This window comes from Cotesia typhae, unplaced genomic scaffold (genome assembly GCF_013202065.1).
Source record: "Cotesia typhae breed Kobodo isofemale line unplaced genomic scaffold, CoteBio_Ctyphae contig_44, whole genome shotgun sequence".
In the NCBI taxonomy this organism is placed as follows: domain Eukaryota; kingdom Metazoa; phylum Arthropoda; class Insecta; order Hymenoptera; family Braconidae; genus Cotesia; species Cotesia typhae.
Window position 1 is genome coordinate 2,843,135 of NW_027423753.1, and position 17,709 is coordinate 2,860,843.

Here is a 17,709-nt window from a genome sequence, read left to right on the forward strand (position 1 = left end):
TTTCTTCAGCAACAATATTTCTAATTTTCTCTTCTAATACTATTTCTTCCCTAATTTCCGGCAAAATAACAACCAATTCCTGCAATTTAGTTTTGACTAAATCCACAAGCTTATCATTTCCGGATAATTCCACTCGCTGCTTTTGCAATTCTTTCATCACAAGCTCATCAACTTTTTCATCTGTAATATCAACAGCAACAACATCTGCAGCTTGTTGACTCATTTCTTCTTTAACAATCACTTCTTTACTTTCTATTAAATCATCCGAAGTTTTTTCTTTAGCTTCAAACTTATGCAATTCCTCCATAACTATTTCACGTATACTCTCTTCTATACTCGACATCTGAGCTGCTTTTGGTGCCTGAAGAACCTGTTGAACCTTTGCTTTAACATCCTCTAAAAGCTCCTTCTTAACCAACGTTACCTTTTCCTTAGAAATTTCATCATAAATAATTTCCTTTATCTTTTCTTCCGTAAATTCATCAGATTCTACTGCCGTATTTTCAATTTCTTTGAAGCCCTTCATCTTTTGAAGCTCCTCTACAACAACATCTCTAACACTTTCTTCAAAAACATTAACTTGACAAATTTGTGGATACTTGGTCATCATTTCTTCTACCGCTACTTTTACATTATTTATTAATTCTTCACTTTCAAGTACTAAAGCATTTTGTCGGTCAAGTTCACTTTTAACAATTCCTTCAATTTTATTAAGAAGCTCTTCATTGCTTATTTCTTCTTTCACAACTTCTATTTCTTCTTTTACAACTTCTATTTCTTCTTTCAATGTAATTTCAGAAGCTGTTTCACGATTTTCTTGACTTTCTACAAAATGACTTTCAACCATTTCTTCCCCAGCTATAACATCGTCTTCTTTCGTTCTCGCAGTTTGTTCCAGAACTTCTGGAACACTAAAACCATTAATATCTTCGTTAGAGTCTCCCGAATCCGTCACTGGCGTCAAAAGTGTCTCAGAAGCTTGTTGAAGAATAACTTCTTTAAGAGTTTCAACTTCAGTAACTTGAAGCTTATGTCCTTGAAGATCCTGAACAATATCAGAAGAAATTTCTTCAGAAACGGATTCTTGAACTTCTTGACAACTTTGTACAGTCAATTCTTTCATTTCTTCCTGGTACATTTCTTCTTTACTTTCAGTAGCTCTAACATTCTGTGACTCAACATTCCCAACAACTTCTCTGTATTGTTCCGAGCTTTGCCCTTTAAATTTAAATATTTCTTCTTTGTTTTTTTCAATCTCATCTCCAGCTCCAATGACATCTATCTCTTCAATTTCATCCGGCGAGGTAGAATGCCTAACGCTAGCCGGGTCAACGATAGCCTCAATAAGTTCCTCAAGAGGTCTCGCGGTAGTTTTTTCAATATGCTTAATATCTCCATCCGATTTATCATCTTGATCTAATTCCGCAGATATTTCAGTAATATCCTTCTTACTAACAGTTTCATTAGTATCGCTAAAATTATCCTGATCTTGAATCTTACTTTGAAAAACAATTTGTTCTTTTGCCAAATTGTCAGCTAACATTTTTACAATAAACTCTTGAATACCTTCCAAAGGTACAATAACAGCAGAAATAGTTTCTATTAATGAAGCCTCAGTTTTTTGAACTTGAACAATTTGTTCAGGTGCCTCAGCAATTAATTTTCTTCTCAATGAATCCAATTGCTTACACAAGTCAGAAGAAGACTCTGCCAAATCTTGCAGATATTTCTTCACAGTTTCTTGCAAAGGAATTTCATGCCAAATTTCAGTAGCTGCAATTTTAAGAGCTGTTTCAACTTGATTTAAAGGCGACAAAAATCCTTCGATAATCGTTTCTACATCATTTTCAAGTGACTGACCAGCCGGACGATTTATCTGCGACTCCACAAGTTCGATTTGTTTGTGCAAAGAATCCAAAGGTCGGCACAAAAGTTCGTGAACTTTTTCATCTATTGATCTGTCCAAAGCCAGCGTTGAAGAAGCTAAATTATCAAGAGGATTCAATATTGTCAAAGTCCAAAGATCTAATTCTTCCGATCTGAGCAAGGTTGGAGATTTTTGGATCTCTTGCTTCAAAATTTCTTCATCTTTAACCAAACTAGTAGCTTCAACAAGACTTTTAAATGCTTCTTCATTCTTTTCTTCACTTAAATTCACTTGAAGATCATCAAGCTGCATTTCTTCTTCACCAACTTTTTGTTTATCATCTTCAAACATCTCCAACCCTTCATCAACGATTTCTTCTTCATCTGCAACCTTATAATCCCTCTGATCGCTTATTTCTTCCGTATAGTCTTCCCTAGATATATCTTCAACTTCCGTAACATCAACTTCGTGAGCTTCAGCTGTTACAGTCAGCAAACAAGACTCCATTTTTTCAACCGCTTCATCAAATTCATCCGCTTTTATCGTACTGACAACTCCTTTGAGCTCTTTAGCATACTCCGCCATTTTTATTGACAACGAAATTTGATTTTCAAGCTCTTCTAAGACTTCAATTACCGGCTGAAGAAGACTAGTTGCTTTGTACATTGTCGAAGTTTCTAAAATCGTCTGCAACAAATGCTGCGTCGGCTGGACAAGATTCTCCAGAACTTGAACATCATCCGGATCATGATGCTCTGCAATAGTTTCCCTGACTTTCATCAAAGGCTCCTTTAATTCTGCAAATTTTTCTATCAACGCAGTGTCACTCGGCGGTTCTGAGTAAGAAGATTGTATGACAATCTTCAACAAACATTTCTTCAGCTCGTCAATCACCGGAACAATCGAAGAATTACTTTCTTCATCATTAGTGTTTTCCAGAGCCGTCGACAACCAATTTTCAATCGGATCCAAACACTTGGAAATGATACCTGGAACTTCTCCAGGCGCTGAATCCGAAACTGAACTTTCTTCAGTGTCTACTTTACCGACCAATGCTTTCTTCAGAGCTTCCATTGCGACCAAAGCGACATCTTTCTCAACATCTTCAAGAAGATCAACTACAGAAGCCCGTTTTTCTTTAGTAATCTTTAACATAGCTTCTTTTAAGGCTTTTAAAGGACTTGTAATGTCATTCAAGACATGTCTTTCTTCAGGATCGTGTTTTTCAATGAGCAGGACTTTTTGTAAATTCAACAAAGGTTCTTGGAGCTTTCCAAGTTCTTCAACTGCCAAACTAATGTTGTACTCAAAAGCTTTTTCTTCAGGAACCATCGGAGAAGAAATAGTGACTGCTAAATTTCCAATTGATTGTCTTAGTACGTCAATAGAGGACACTAACTTACCGGCAGCCGTTTTATTTTTACCATCAGTGTCTTCCATTGCGAGACTATATCTTCCCACCTTTTCTATCGCAGAAGATAGAGCGTAATGGACGCTACCAAGCGCCAAAGCCGCCTGCTCTACTTCTACCGACGGAGCAATAGGAACCATTTTAACCACCGGCATCGTCATTTCTTCCTTTTTGTCCGGTATTTCAGGAAGCTGTTCAAGTATCTCGCTCATCATTCTTGAAACCTGGTTCAAGATAACTTGAGAAGCCTCCGAAGTTGAAGAAGACCTAATAACTGCTGAAATTATTTCATTGAGTTCATTTAACGGCCGAGCGCTTTCTTCTATCAAAGTAGATTCTTGCGCTGAAGTTCCGGACGCCAACGCCAGTTGCAGGTCCAACAGTGGCTCTCTGAGTTCTACGATTCTGTTGATGATATCCGGAACGTTCAAGGTCGTGGCTACGTGTACTGCTGAAGCTACAGACTCTCTGAGTTCTATAAGACAGCCTGATAATTCAGTCATCGACAGAGATGTCTGATCACTTGGAGCTTCATTTTCATAGTGACGCAAAGCAACGTTCAATTTAGCCTGGACATCTATCAGAGGATCTAGCAGCATCTCGGGAAGAGGCAAGCTTTCATCAAGCTCCGGCATCATCGAATCTATTGACACCATTCTGTTTCTGTACTTAGCGCGCTTTGAGGCGTGCGATTCTTTAGCTTTAGCTTTAGCTTGTTTTGCTACAATTTCTAGATTCTCGGTTATTTCTTCCTTGAACTGGGACTCGATTTCTTCATCAATACTTCGCTCAAATATTTTTTCTTCAAGAATCTTTATTTCTTCTTCCAAAGCTCCGTTGTCTTGCAGACTTTTATGAACTTCTTTATCAATTTCTGTAGCTTTAAAAGTAATTTTATTCTGATCTTTCCCTTCTTCATCTGAAGAAGTAGGAACAGACGCAAGATCATCAAGCAATTTAGCTTCATTAATCCTCTGCAGCTTCACCAATTTATCCGAAGCGTCCTCCATTGTCCACTTGAGGTACCCAACCAGCTCACGGCTTCCTTCAGTGACTCCCCGTTCTCCAGACTCTGCTTCATAAGTCTCCAAAGCCACAGTCAAAGTTTCCAACTTGTTTTTCACCTCAGCAATAGACTTTTGAAGAGTATCAGTCTTAATAACTTGACTTTCAACAACCTGAGAAGTCAGAAGCTCATTCAGAGCTCGAGATAGTACTTCCAAAGGTTTCACCAAAGTTTCTACGACGAGAACATCAACATTGCTTGCCAGAGCACCGGTAACTTTATTCAGCGACAAAGAAGAAATGAATGAACTTAAGTTCTTGTAAACAGCTTCAAGCCTTTCTGTGACAGTGACAATTTCTGGTGAGCTATTCAATCTTAGATTTTTTCTCAGTCCATCGACATGACCTCCCAGTTGGCAAATAGCGCGAGATGTCCGTTCCAAAACAATTGGCCTTTTGGGCTCAATTATCGTAACATCGCCTTCTTTGCTTCTTAAATCGTGCTCAATCTTAGCCAATCCTGCAAGGATTTCATCAACTGGGTCAGTAAGTGACTCCAAGACAATCAAATCAGACTTTAAATCTTCAGAATTTCTGCCTCTGTGACGTTTTATCAATTCTATACCACGAAGCAGTTCCTCAGTAGGACCGCCAATTGAATCCAGCAATGAAATCCTGACTCCTTGGCTGAAAGATCTGTCTCCAGCGGATTTGACAGCTTTGGACTCAATAACAGACATTTGCTCACAAAGATCTTCAATAGGCCGAACAATTTTCTCAATAATCAACCCTTGGATTAAATTTTCATCATCAGAAACTGAAGTCGTTAAAATACCTTCCAAATCAATCAAAGTGTCTCTTAAAGTAAGAACAGGAACCGTGAGACATCTCAGCCTTTCATACAGCCGTTCTTTCTGACTTCTCGAAGTAGATTTATCAGAAACATCTCCAGCAGTCGCAAACGCCGACGAAGCAGTCGAAAATTTATCATCTTCATCAATATACTTAATTTCAGCTTGACTAAACAAGTCCGGTGTTTTAAATTCTTCGCTCCTTTCCACTCTGATGTCTTCAATCATCAAGCTTTTCTCCACATCCCGGCTTCTAGCCTTCTTTCCTCTCTCTTTAACACTACTATTGCTTCCCGCGCTTTCTTTACGGTCCCATTTTCTTCCGTCTTTACTTCCACGTCTTTTACCCTTCCCAACTTCATTTCCATCCGCATTAACCGTGTAAGAGTCTTCTGAGCTAGTTTTAGAAGACAACATCGGAGTGCCGGCTTTAGAACGTTTCTTCTTTTTCTTCTTCTCCTGCAATGATTCATTCAATGCAGCAGCAAAGACTTCTTCAGTAAATCCCGGATCATGAATTCCACTTTCAGTCTCATTTATAATCGCAGCTATTTCTCTGTCATACTCCCTCGAAACTTTGGCCAATCCATCAGAAGACAAAGCGTCAGCAAACGCATCAACGCTGTCTTGACTCTGCAGCGACAATTGGGCTTGCATGGAAGGTTCTTTGGCGCTGTGATAGCTTTCAGACCAATCTAGAACTTTGTGCTGGCTCTTTTCACTCTTCTCGCTCTTAGACGAGGCGCTGCCAGACCTTTCTTTCTTCCTGGGCGGTCTTGAAGGCGGTGTTCTTTCACCAACCGGAGTTCTCTCGCCCGAATGTTCAGCGAGTGGAGAAGAATACGAAGAAAGAATACTGTGCATCTGGTCATCCATGATAGACACATCTTCTACATCTGCTTCTGTTCGCAAGTCATCAGCTTCTTCATCCGCGACAAAGTAATCAGAAGAGACGTCAATAACAACAGCTTCCATTAATAAATTCCCGGAAGTTGAAGTTTCTTTCATAAACCTCATCGGAGGAAGCTCTATGATATTCCCTTCCGTAATGTGTTCCGACAATTGATCAGCGTACATCTCGACAATCTGTATCGCTTCTTCTTCCGTAAGATCCGGAGTCTCGTAAAGACTTACAGAAACTTCTTTGCCGTCAAAGCTGAAAGAAACTTCCCCGCGGTCGTCCATTGTTATTGAGTGATCTGTTTGCGGCGTGTCGTACAATTGGGAAGTTCTTTCTTCATGAATTGTCGAAAGCGAAAGGTTTCTTGCCAGTTCGTGCAAAGGCGGGGAAATTGGCTCTTGTGTTTCTTCTTTTTTTACGGCAACGCGGTCCTCAAAGCCGAGAAGTGAAGCTGAGCTGCTCACTGAGCCCATACAATTTGTCGCTTCACATGTGTAAGTTCCCAAACAACATGTTCCGTCTTGTCCGGAAATAATTCGGTGAATATCCCCCGGCTTTAACTCAGCGCCGTCTTTGTACCACTTCAATACCGGCTGAGGCACGCCGATAACCTTGCACTCTAGATTTACAGCGCCTTCTTCCGACAAAATGGCGCGTAGGCTCTCCAAAAATTTAGGCTTCTTAAAGTGCCTTGGGATTATTAGCTTTAAAAAGCAGGAAGTTATGCTATGACCGAAATCATTTTCTGCAATGCATTTCCACTCGGCCTGGTCGGAAAATTCTAATTTATGGATCTCCAGATGACAACTGCCCAAAACTTCCTGGATTATTTTGTATTTGTCGCTTTCGATGATTAGTTCGTCGTCGCGGAACCATGAAAGGGTCGGTTTTGGAGATACTGTTACTGTAAATTAATTTTTGAAGGATTAAAGAAGAAATTTAATTTTTTAATTTTAAATAGTTACCTTGAACGGTAAAAGTGAAATTTTCGTGAATCCGCGCTTCACAACTCCGCAGACCTTTGATAAACTTAGGAACTTGGTTGAAACTCAATAATTGAAGACGCTCTTCTTCATTTAACTGGTTCTGAATGTCCTCGACGGTGAGCTCCGCTGTACTTTTAGTTTCGCCCATACAGTTTCGGGCAATGCAGCAGTATGATCCTAAAGAATTGGTCCCAGTGAGCTGGTAAACATCCCCGGGCTTCAATTCTTGGCCATCTTTGAACCATCTGAGAAATGGGGTGGGGAATCCCACGACTTTGCACTCAAAGGATACGAGTCCTTCTTCGGTTAGAACTGCTTTGAGACTTTCCATGAAACGAGGCATTCTGTAGTTTTTGGGGACTGGAAATTAAATTTGGGATTAAAAATTGACAGAAAAAAATTTAATGTCTTGAATCAAGATGAAAAAAATTTTAGAAAAAGTAAAATTTACTCCAACAAAAAAAAATTTTTTTCTTAAATCAAATTAATTTTTTTATTTTTTTTTAGAGCAGATCAAAAATTTTTCTTCTCAATTCAAAATTGTCGAACTTTTCACAATAATTTTTTTTTGTTCAAGAATTTTTTTAATTACGATGTTAATCTCACCAGACATTGCAACATAGCAAGTCGTAAATTGCATAACATTTTCAGCGCTGGTAGCAACGCATTTCCATTCGCCTTCATCCATAGCTTCAACACCGCGTATTTCAATGGAGTAAGTTCCTAACCCGTCTTCTATTTCATGATATTTTTCGCTCGGTTCTACTTTGCCTTCTTTATTGTACCAAGTGATCACTTTGGGCCAGGGAGGAACTTGGACTTGACAGGTCAGTGTTATGGTGTCGCCGATTCTACAACATTCGTCGTTCAAAATTTTTCTGAACACTGGGAGAGGTCCAGAAGGTTTGAGTGTATCGGCAGGCTTTAAAGAACCTTCTCTGCTTCCTCTTCCTACCACATGAACCTATATCAAACATTCCATCAGAGTTTTATAATTTATAATTAATTATTTACTAGCAATATTGACTTTTTTAAAGATATAAGCTCATCCCGGTGTTACACTCATCAAGAGCTTTCATTTGAGTACCCACATGCATTTTTATATTTTTTTCATATATATATATATATATATATATATATATATATATATATATATATATATATATATATATATATATGTATATATGAAAAAAATATAAAAATGCATGTGGGTACTCAAATGAAAGCTCTTGATGAGTGTAACATCGGGATGAGCTTATATCTTAATAAAAAAAAATTAATTAGCTTGACATCTTTTTTTTTCTGAGTAAAGCTACAATAATATACAAAAATTGACTAACTTTGGAAGAAGAATATGCAGTTCCCATACAATTGTCTGCTTGACACGTATAAGTCCCCAAAGATGTCGGATCATCAGCATTAGCAGTGAGCGCAAAAACATCTCCAGCTTTAATCTCCTTGCTGTCTTTGAACCACCTAAGAACCGGCGTTGGAACCCCGATAACTTTGCACTCCAGCGATACTGTACCAGTTTCTGTGAGGATCGCTCGAAGTTCTTCGACAAATTCCGGACGCTTGTAAGCTTTCGGCACTATAACGCTGAGACAAGACACACATGATGATCTTCCGTATACATTTTCCACCATGCAGGTCCAGTGACCCTGGTCTTCGACCATCACCGGAGCTACGTCGACGCAATAGAAGTTCCCTTCGTGAACGAAGGAAAATCTTGAGCCAGCTTGGATCTGTTGGTCATTTCGGTGCCATGTTACCTGCAAAATTTTACTTTTATTAATAACATTGATAAAAAAAATATCTTCATGATTTTTTTTAATAATTAATATTTAATATTTTGAACTGTCAGTAATTTTTTTCAATTTTTTAATTAATAAAAATTTATATGATAGTTATTCTTCTTACAGATAATTAAATATATTTAAAAATAATTTAGGGTGTTTAAAAATATTTAGGCCCTGTCAATAATTAGGGCTTTTATTTTATATTTTATTTTAAAAAAATTAATTTTTTTGATTCTAAAATGAATTTCTTGAGTTAAAAAAATTAAATTACTTAAAACAAGAATAAAAATTTGAAGAAAAAATTTTTCTTCAATCAAGTCATTTTTTTTATCAGTGAAGAAAAAGATATCTTCTCAGTTGAGTAATATACTTGTTAAATTCTTAAAATAGATTATAAAAATAATCAATCTGATGATTATTTATTCATCTAACACGAACAATAAAACAAAGGTGCCTTATTTGAAGTCGATAATATTTATTTCTTCGCAATAATTATTTCTTCAAAAGAGCAATAATGAATTTAAAATTTAAAAGAATAAAATTTATATTTATAGATTTATCAGCAAAATGATCAGCTACATGCCAAGATTAGATTCTAATGATTACATTGTGACTCAAACATTTCCCGATTGGCGCAAGCAATGCGGAAGACTATGGAGAGAGTTCATGTACCTCGTAAATGCACGTACAAGCCGATTTATCTTTATACATTATATTATAATATTATTATTATTGTTATTTTTATTATTATTATAGTATGGTACAGATTTGTCCCAGGCGCATAGACTACTGTACTATACTACCGGCAATTCGTTATGCACACGGATTTCAACCACTAACAACTCAGAATGTGCTGCTCTATGGATATAACGTTAGACCAAATTTATGCATGTCAGTGACTCTTCAAACTTCGCCTTCCGGGTATTTTATTCACTGTCTATTCAATTTAAATTAACAATTACATTTTAAATGTTGAGCTTTATTTCTACCGATAAATCGCTAATTACTATAAAATTTGTCGGCATCAAGATATTTTTTAAATTAGATTGAAGTCAGGAGACATTTGATCATTTTTGATTTTTGATTTTTTAATTTAAAGCGAAATAAAAATAAAAAATACAATTTTTACTCCCATCACTTAGAATATCGGAGTCAAAAAATTAAGAAGCATATTGAATAAATCTGGAGTTTTTTTTTTCTAACGGAGCAAATGTGAATTTTAATTTCAAAAATATCTAAATACAGAGTTTTTAGACAAAAGTAAATTTTTATTTAGCAAAAACTAAGTTTTTTTAACAAGTACTTTGAAAAATTTATCTGAAGTTTAACTTTATAATTATTAATTATATTTTTAAAAATTTCAACTTAAACATTGGATTAAATTTTCACAAAGATTATTTTTTAAAAATTTTTATTGATAAATTTTAACGTAAAAAATTAAAAATAATAAATCATTTACTTTTATTGAATAAAATTAATTATTTTAATGTTACTAAAATTAAGTTTTATATTACAATTTTTAGGATTTCTTAAAAAATTGATTATTACTAAAAATTTATCAAAAAATGCTTTTTCCAAAAATTTCAAAAAAGTTTTGATACAAATTTTTTAAATAATAAAATTTATTTATATCAAACTAAAAAAAAAAAAAGGTTTTTTTAATTAATAATATAAATAAAATCCTTATTGGAATTAATTTTACCTCAAAGGGATTAATTTAATTAAAAATCATTCACTCGTAATTTTTTTACATTCTAAAAATTAAAAAAAAAATCATAAATCCATTTTTTTCTAAATTTCTTCACTGTAAAATATTTTTCATCATTGTGTAAAGTGTAAAAATTTTTGTGTCGAATATTATACTCTATTATGGAGAATTTTACATTCTTACGTGTCGATTCAACGCACTAAAATGTGGAATTAACATTAGTTTGTGTAAAAACAATCAGTAACACAAATATTTGTATCAAACTAGATGAAAATTTTTTTTACTGCATTCCCTCCTTATTTCTTCATTAAAAAAAAAAAAAAATGCTAAAAATGACCAGAAGCCTGTTATTTTGAGCATAATTTTACAAAAATAACATAATTATTTTTAGGACTTACCTTTGGACTTGAAGAGCTCCGTATTTCAACAAGAAACCGCGTCCTCGTACCAACTTTAACAGCCAAGTCCGTGAGCCTTCGTACGAAAATCGGAGGTTCACCCTCTTCAGGGTCATCACTGGCTTCGCGAATATTCATTCGTATTTTTTTTCTAACTCCTTGAACGCTAATATCGTTACTGTCACTAAGAGCAGAGTAATTAGTCGTCAATTTTTTGGCAACCAACGAGTAGTGACCGGTATCGTCTTTCTGGGACTGTTTCAACGTTAACTGGACAACATTTCCACGTGGCTGAACACTGTAGCGCTCTGAGGGCATCAATTGGTCTCCACAGAAACTGAAAAATTTTTTATTCCAATTAAATTAGCTGAATAATTTTAGAATACCGTCATAATTATTAATAAAGTGTTGGTTAAGCAGAACTACCAACAGAGAAGCAGTAGGGTTGTGTATAATTATAGAAACATGTTCATAAGAATTGTACAGAGTTATTTTATAATGAAGAAGTATATAATAAATATATGCCATGTGATTTATTGATTATTGATCGTGATCATTGAAGTTTATATGCACTGTGAAGAAACACGATTGCACCATCGGCAGTATAATTCCCCTCGTCCCTTATATTAGTAGTCCGTGATATTTCTAGCGCAGTGGTGATCTAGCTGCTCGTTCATCCATCGTCTGCTGGTCTAATGTGTACAGTTGTGTTACACTTAGCACATAGTACACAGCACACAACATCTGACTGTGAATTTCGGCTAACTTGCCGGTAAAGAAAATAAAATCTAATCTAGGGAGCTTCGCCAACAAGCTTATACTCTTCTAGAGCAACGTGTCATTGTCTACCCTTGAATCAGGCTATTTCTTCTTTCAACATACGTCAATATATCTTCATCAAAGTACTTGCTGTATTATTGATTTGAATTGATGGACTAAATTTTATATTTAATAATGTAATTATTAGTTTTTATTTATTGTAGAGTCGGATAAATTTGTCGGCAGTTGAATGAAGCTATAAATCTCTTCTCAACATCAAAGAATTTTTTTACTCGTTGTCAACAAATGTCAGTTAATAAATCAACTTTATTTTGCTTCGATGGAATTTTTGAAAATTTATGTACTAGATTTTTTATTTTCATTGAGAAGAAATGGAAAATTTAGTGAAGAAATAAATGTTTTTAATTTTTTTTTTTTTTTTGGGAAGAAATGAAAATTTAATTATATAAAAATTAAGATTTTTATTTAGAAGAGATAAAAATTGAATTAAAGAAGTTTATTGTTTAATTTTTTAATTTTAATTGGGAAGAAATAGAATATTAATTAAAAAAATTAATATTTTAGATTTTAATTGAGAAGAAATAAAAATTGAATTAAGAAGAAATAATATTTAAGATTTAAGATTTTAATTGAGAAGAAATAGAATTAAAAAAAAAAATTAATATTTAAAATTTTTAACTTTAATTGAAATGAAAAAGAAAATTAATTAAAAAATTAATATTTTAGATTTTAATTGGGAAGAAATAACAATTAAATTAAGAAGAAATATTTGAGGTTTGAGATTTAAATTGAGAAGAAATATAATTTAAAAACAATGAATATTTTAGGTTTTATATTATAATTGGGAAGAAATAAAAATTGAACTAAAGAAGAAATCATACCGAAATTTCGAAGAATCCAATTTAAATCCTGTCACCTTTTGATTTTTATTCTGTTTTTCACACTTACAGCACTGACTCCCCATATCAACGACTCAATTGGCCCCACAACCATTCGATATATAAAGTTTAAAAAACTATCCAGGTGATTCATTTGCACTACTCATTAACACATTCTTCATTTTAATAAACTAAAAAGAAATTCATTGCATCTTTAGTCATTAAAAAAAATTAAAACAAGTTACGTAACATACAATAGATATTTCGGTCCGGAATTTTTCTTCATCGATAAAATCAGAACAAAGCAATCAAAAATAAAAAGAAGAAATAATTATCAAATCAAGACACCCGTTTTGCGAATTATTAAATAATTTTAAAAGTTATCAGCCGGCCTCGTCACCCCCGCTTGACTGTCAGTCAATCGGTTAGCTTCGCGCCAGCGTACTACTGCGCACGCCGCCCACACATTTAAATAAGAACGAGACCGCCCAGTTAGTTGACATAACGAAGATGTCAAGGCAAGTGAAATAAAGGGAGAAATAAGAATTGATAATAATATTTAAATAGATAACTTTGTTTTTAAAATAAACCGAGAAGAATATAAATATTAAGCCCAGATACAAAATCGAGGATGAAGAAATAAAAATTTAATGAAAAAAAAGAAAAAAAAATAAAATAAAAGGGATATCGATGATCGGCGATCTGGCTGAGCCACAACTGAGAATTCCTAGATCATCTCCGAGAAGATCTATCCCGGGTGCTCTCTTTCTCGGCTTGTAAGTAGAGGGGCAGCTCTCCTCTGCTTCAGCTACTCGTTTCAATCACTAAGATCTGAGATTCTACATCGTCGAATTTAGTCGCTGCGACAGCGACAGAAGCTCAGATACGTCACACGAGTCTCCCTTTCGTAATCATCTTTCTTCTCTTTTTATTGTCTCTTTATTTCTTGAAACTATCTCATTTCTTCTTCTTCTTCTTCTTCTTCTTCTTCTTTTTCTTTTCAATCGTCATCCGTGTCTAGTATAGTCTGTGGTGGCTCTTTTATTCATTCGGACTTTACGAATCGTGTCGTAGATCAAGTTGCGTTGAGAGCTTTATCGGAATATATGCATAATAGCTGTAAGGTCATTGCAATAAATAATTTTAATTTTAACTAATATTTTTAGAGGAATAAATGGAATTTTAAATTATTTTAGTTACACCCTAAAAAAATTAACTTGATTAAAGAAACTATTTTTGATTCAAGAAGAATTCTTCTTTTAAGTTGAATGAAGAGTTTTTCTGATTTAATAAGACTTTTTCGGACTTAGTAAAAAAAATTAAAAAAACTTTATGAATTATTCGTGCTTATTAAAATTTTTTCAGAGAAATTTTTCCACAACGGAAAGTTCTTAGTTCAAGAAATTTTTGATACTGTAAATAATTTTTAGAATTTTTGGGATTTTTAAATTTAATTGACAATAATTATTCTTAGAATCATAAAAATTAATAAATTGTGTCCAAAAAATTCAAAAGAAGAAATGTTAAATTAATAAAATAATAAAAAAAAAATTTCGCCGTATTTAATCAAGCATTAAAATTCTTAAATTAAATAACTTTTTTTTTTATTTATTCAATATTTCTTCTCTTGAATAAAGTTAACTTTTCATCAATGTAGTATTTTTTATCCATTAGCTCTTCTGAGTTCCGTATTGTAAAAATTGAATTTTTATTTTTTCAGTAAAAAAATTGAAAATAGATAGCTTACAGCGAAAAATGTTGAGGATCTCGAGAATCTTCGGGATTTAATTTCAACTCGACAATTACATCTTCCCCAGCAAGTGCACTGACAACTATTTCCTCGTCCTCCCATTTCTTCTGCTCGGAAGATTTCTTCCCGCCTAAAAATAAATATTCTCGGACATTATTCTCGTACTTATTAACTACCTTATTAATTAATAATTAAAAAAAAAAATTAAAAAGATTGACAGGTGGTGTAAAAAATGCTTCACGCAAGAATGCCCTCGACAAGCAAGTCGTCAAGTTCGACTCGCCGGCAATCTAAAAATACCCTTTAAATGACCCACCGCAGCTAAAACGCGTGCTCATACGTCGCCAGCCAGAATGAGTACGTGAGTCCAGGTATTTTCACGGTTTTAATAACTCACCCTTCTGGCAAAAATGATATTTATACCGAGTTTAAGAAGACATTATTATTTGCATAGATCTCGCTACAGTACAAATAAAATACACACCTACATCATACTTATACTTAATTAAATTTTATGCATAACTTATAACTATAACATTTTCGTTAAAAGTTGCCGGGAAGAAATATGCAGGCTCGTGAGCGTTTGGCACCAATTGCCGGGAACGTGAGTAATCCCATACTCAAATTGGCTGAGAAAATACTTTATTTAATACCATTCAACAAACGTAAATAAACTCTTTTTTTTTTTTTTTATTTCTTCTTTAGCATAAAACAGAAAATTGGATCAATCAATTTTTTCTCCACTTCTGAAGTACTGGATTTACTGGATTACTTTTTTAATGTCAGACTGGTGTCAAACCCATCAGATCTATCTCTATTAATACACGCGGCTAAACTAAATAGTCATTTTAAAAAGTTACAAATTATTATTTTAAAAAATAAACTTAATTTAATTTTTTTAAATAATTACAATGTATTAAAAAAAAATTTTATTGAATCAAGAATTAGATTTAATTGTCTGAAGAATTATTCAAATAGATCATTATAATTTTTATCTATTTTAAATAAAATTATTCATGGATTTAAAGTTAGCCGACATTTAAAAATTTTTAGAATTTATTTTTTATGAAAAATTTATTACGAAAATATAAAAAAAAAAAATTCAGTTGTAAAAAATTTTAAAAACTGTACAATTTTAAGTACAATTTTTTAAAAATACTTTTTAATTATTATTTAAGAAATTAAGCAAAATCAAAAATTAACTGTATTATTATAAATTATTCACGTTTTTTTTTTTTCTTAAAAAATTAGTAAATTTTAGAAATCCTTTTCTGGATAATAATTTTTTTATCTCTCTAATAAATAAAAAGAATTTTTTAAAATTCAATTTAAAAATTGAAAACAGTTTTTCAAGTTTTTTAAAAATGAAATTTTTTTTTGTAATAATTTTTTTAATAAAAAAAAAATTCTAAAAATTTTTAGATATCGGCCAGTTTAATTTATGACAATTTTTTAATTTCTTCTTACAAAAAATATTTTGTTTTAATTTCAATCATAGTTTTTTTTTTTTAATTTCCACATTTTGATAATAATAATAATAATAATAATAATAATAATAATAATAATAATTTTTCACTTAGATTTTTAAAAATTTCTTCTTACGAAAAAAAAAAACTACTAAAAATTGTAAAATATCTATTAATTATAAAAATTAAGTTAACCGACATCTAAACTTTTAGAATTTTTTTTATAAATAAAATTATTACAAAAAAATTGCACATGTAAAAAATTTGAAAAACTATACGTGCAATTTTTTAAAAATATTTTTTTATTGCTAATTCAATTAATAAAAATTTTTCGCAGTCGGCTAATTTTAGTTTCATTAATTAATTTGATAATAATTATCAAAATAAATAAATAAATCTATAAAATAATAAAGAAGAAACAAGTGTTTGTTTTTACCTGCTAAGGTCATGCCGCCTAGATGTTTTGGTCGTTGATTCTTGACCCCAGCATATTACAGTCTTTTTTAAAACCGTATTTGTTTATTTAATTTATTTAAAATCAATTCACTCACGATCTGCTTTATTTCTTTTTTTCGTCTCAGCTATTTCTTCTTCTGCTAGGTGAACTATTACTTTAAACTCTCGTTCCCGTTCTTGTCTTGTTCTTATTCTTATAATACTTGATACTACTTAAATGAACAACTTCCTTGTTTATATTTACGATAAAATAATCTTGATAAATAAATAAAATAAATAAACCACAGTTTAATAAATAATGACCACTCACTTCGAGTGATTTCGGTAATTTCGGTATCTAAATGTTTGATAACGTTGATGAGTTGCGTATGACGTATTCTATGTGACACCCTCGCACACCTCTCGAGCAAAAGCTCGAGACCCCGACGATTGGGACGACAGCCCGTTCTCTCCTCACCGTAGAGGCCGCCTCTTAGGTCTAAAACCGTCTCCCAGCGAGGGCGCAAGCTTACGCGACGCCTGCCGTCGAATTCGCCGAGTTCATCGTGATATTTTTTTCTTTTACCTCTACAGAGAATACTCTATGCTCTTACTCTTACTACGATCATTTTTGAGTATCACATACGCATGCGTTTTATTTCTTCTTCTTCTCTTATTCTCAGAGTTGAGCTAGAGCTTATTTCATTCTCTTTATATTACTCTTATACTTACTTACTTACTACTCTTTACTTAAAACATCAACAGCATTCGCTACATTTCTCGCTCCATTAAACGCTTATAAGTTATTTACTCAAATAATAATAGTTTCATGTTCATTTTACTATTTTTATTTATATTTTAATGACATTTTAGTTAGCAGTCACTAGATAATTTTTTTATTTTATTTAAAAAAAAAAATTTGTTCCTAAAAATTATTTTAAAAAATTTGAATTAAAAATTTTTTTTAATTTTAACATGTCAATTTTTAACTTCCCGCTAAGAAAATTAAAAATTATTTTTAAAAATTTGAATTATATATTTTTAAAAATTTAAATATGTCAATTTTTAACTTCCCACTAAGAAAATTAAAGATTATTTTTAAAAAATTGAATTTAATATTTTTTTTAATTTAAACATGTTAATTTTTAATTTCCCGCTAAAAAAATTAAAAATTTTCGAAAATCGAGAAATTATTGATTTTTTTTTTTTTTTGACATAATTTATTTGTTATAAAATTATTAAAATAATTAAATTTAGGCTAAATTAGTTTTCATATTTTAATAAAATTTAAGTTAGGAGTCACTAGATAATTTTTTTATTTTATTTAACAAAAAAATTATTTTTAAAAAATTGCATTTTATATTTTTTTTAATTTCTACGTCAATTTTTTTTTTTTTTTACATGATTTACTTGTTATAAAATTATTAAAATGATTAAATATATGCTAAATTAGTTTGTAGTTTTTTATTTTAAT

General features: G+C 32.3%; 1 protein-coding gene across 1 annotated transcript in view; it reads right to left on the reverse strand.

Moving 5' to 3' along the window:
* Nucleotides 1-16,679, reverse strand: part of LOC141529020 (uncharacterized) — a 50,131-nt gene extending 33,452 nt beyond the window's left edge. Inside the window, 7 exon segments of the mRNA XM_074245354.1 lie at nucleotides 1-6,939; nucleotides 7,001-7,381; nucleotides 7,628-7,985; nucleotides 8,362-8,793; nucleotides 10,927-11,263; nucleotides 14,332-14,464; nucleotides 16,237-16,679. Of these exon segments, the coding sequence (XP_074101455.1) occupies nucleotides 1-6,939; nucleotides 7,001-7,381; nucleotides 7,628-7,985; nucleotides 8,362-8,793; nucleotides 10,927-11,263; nucleotides 14,332-14,464; nucleotides 16,237-16,249 (8,593 nt within the window). The 5' untranslated portion in view covers nucleotides 16,250-16,679.
* Between the last annotated feature and the right edge of the window lie 1,030 nt (nucleotides 16,680-17,709).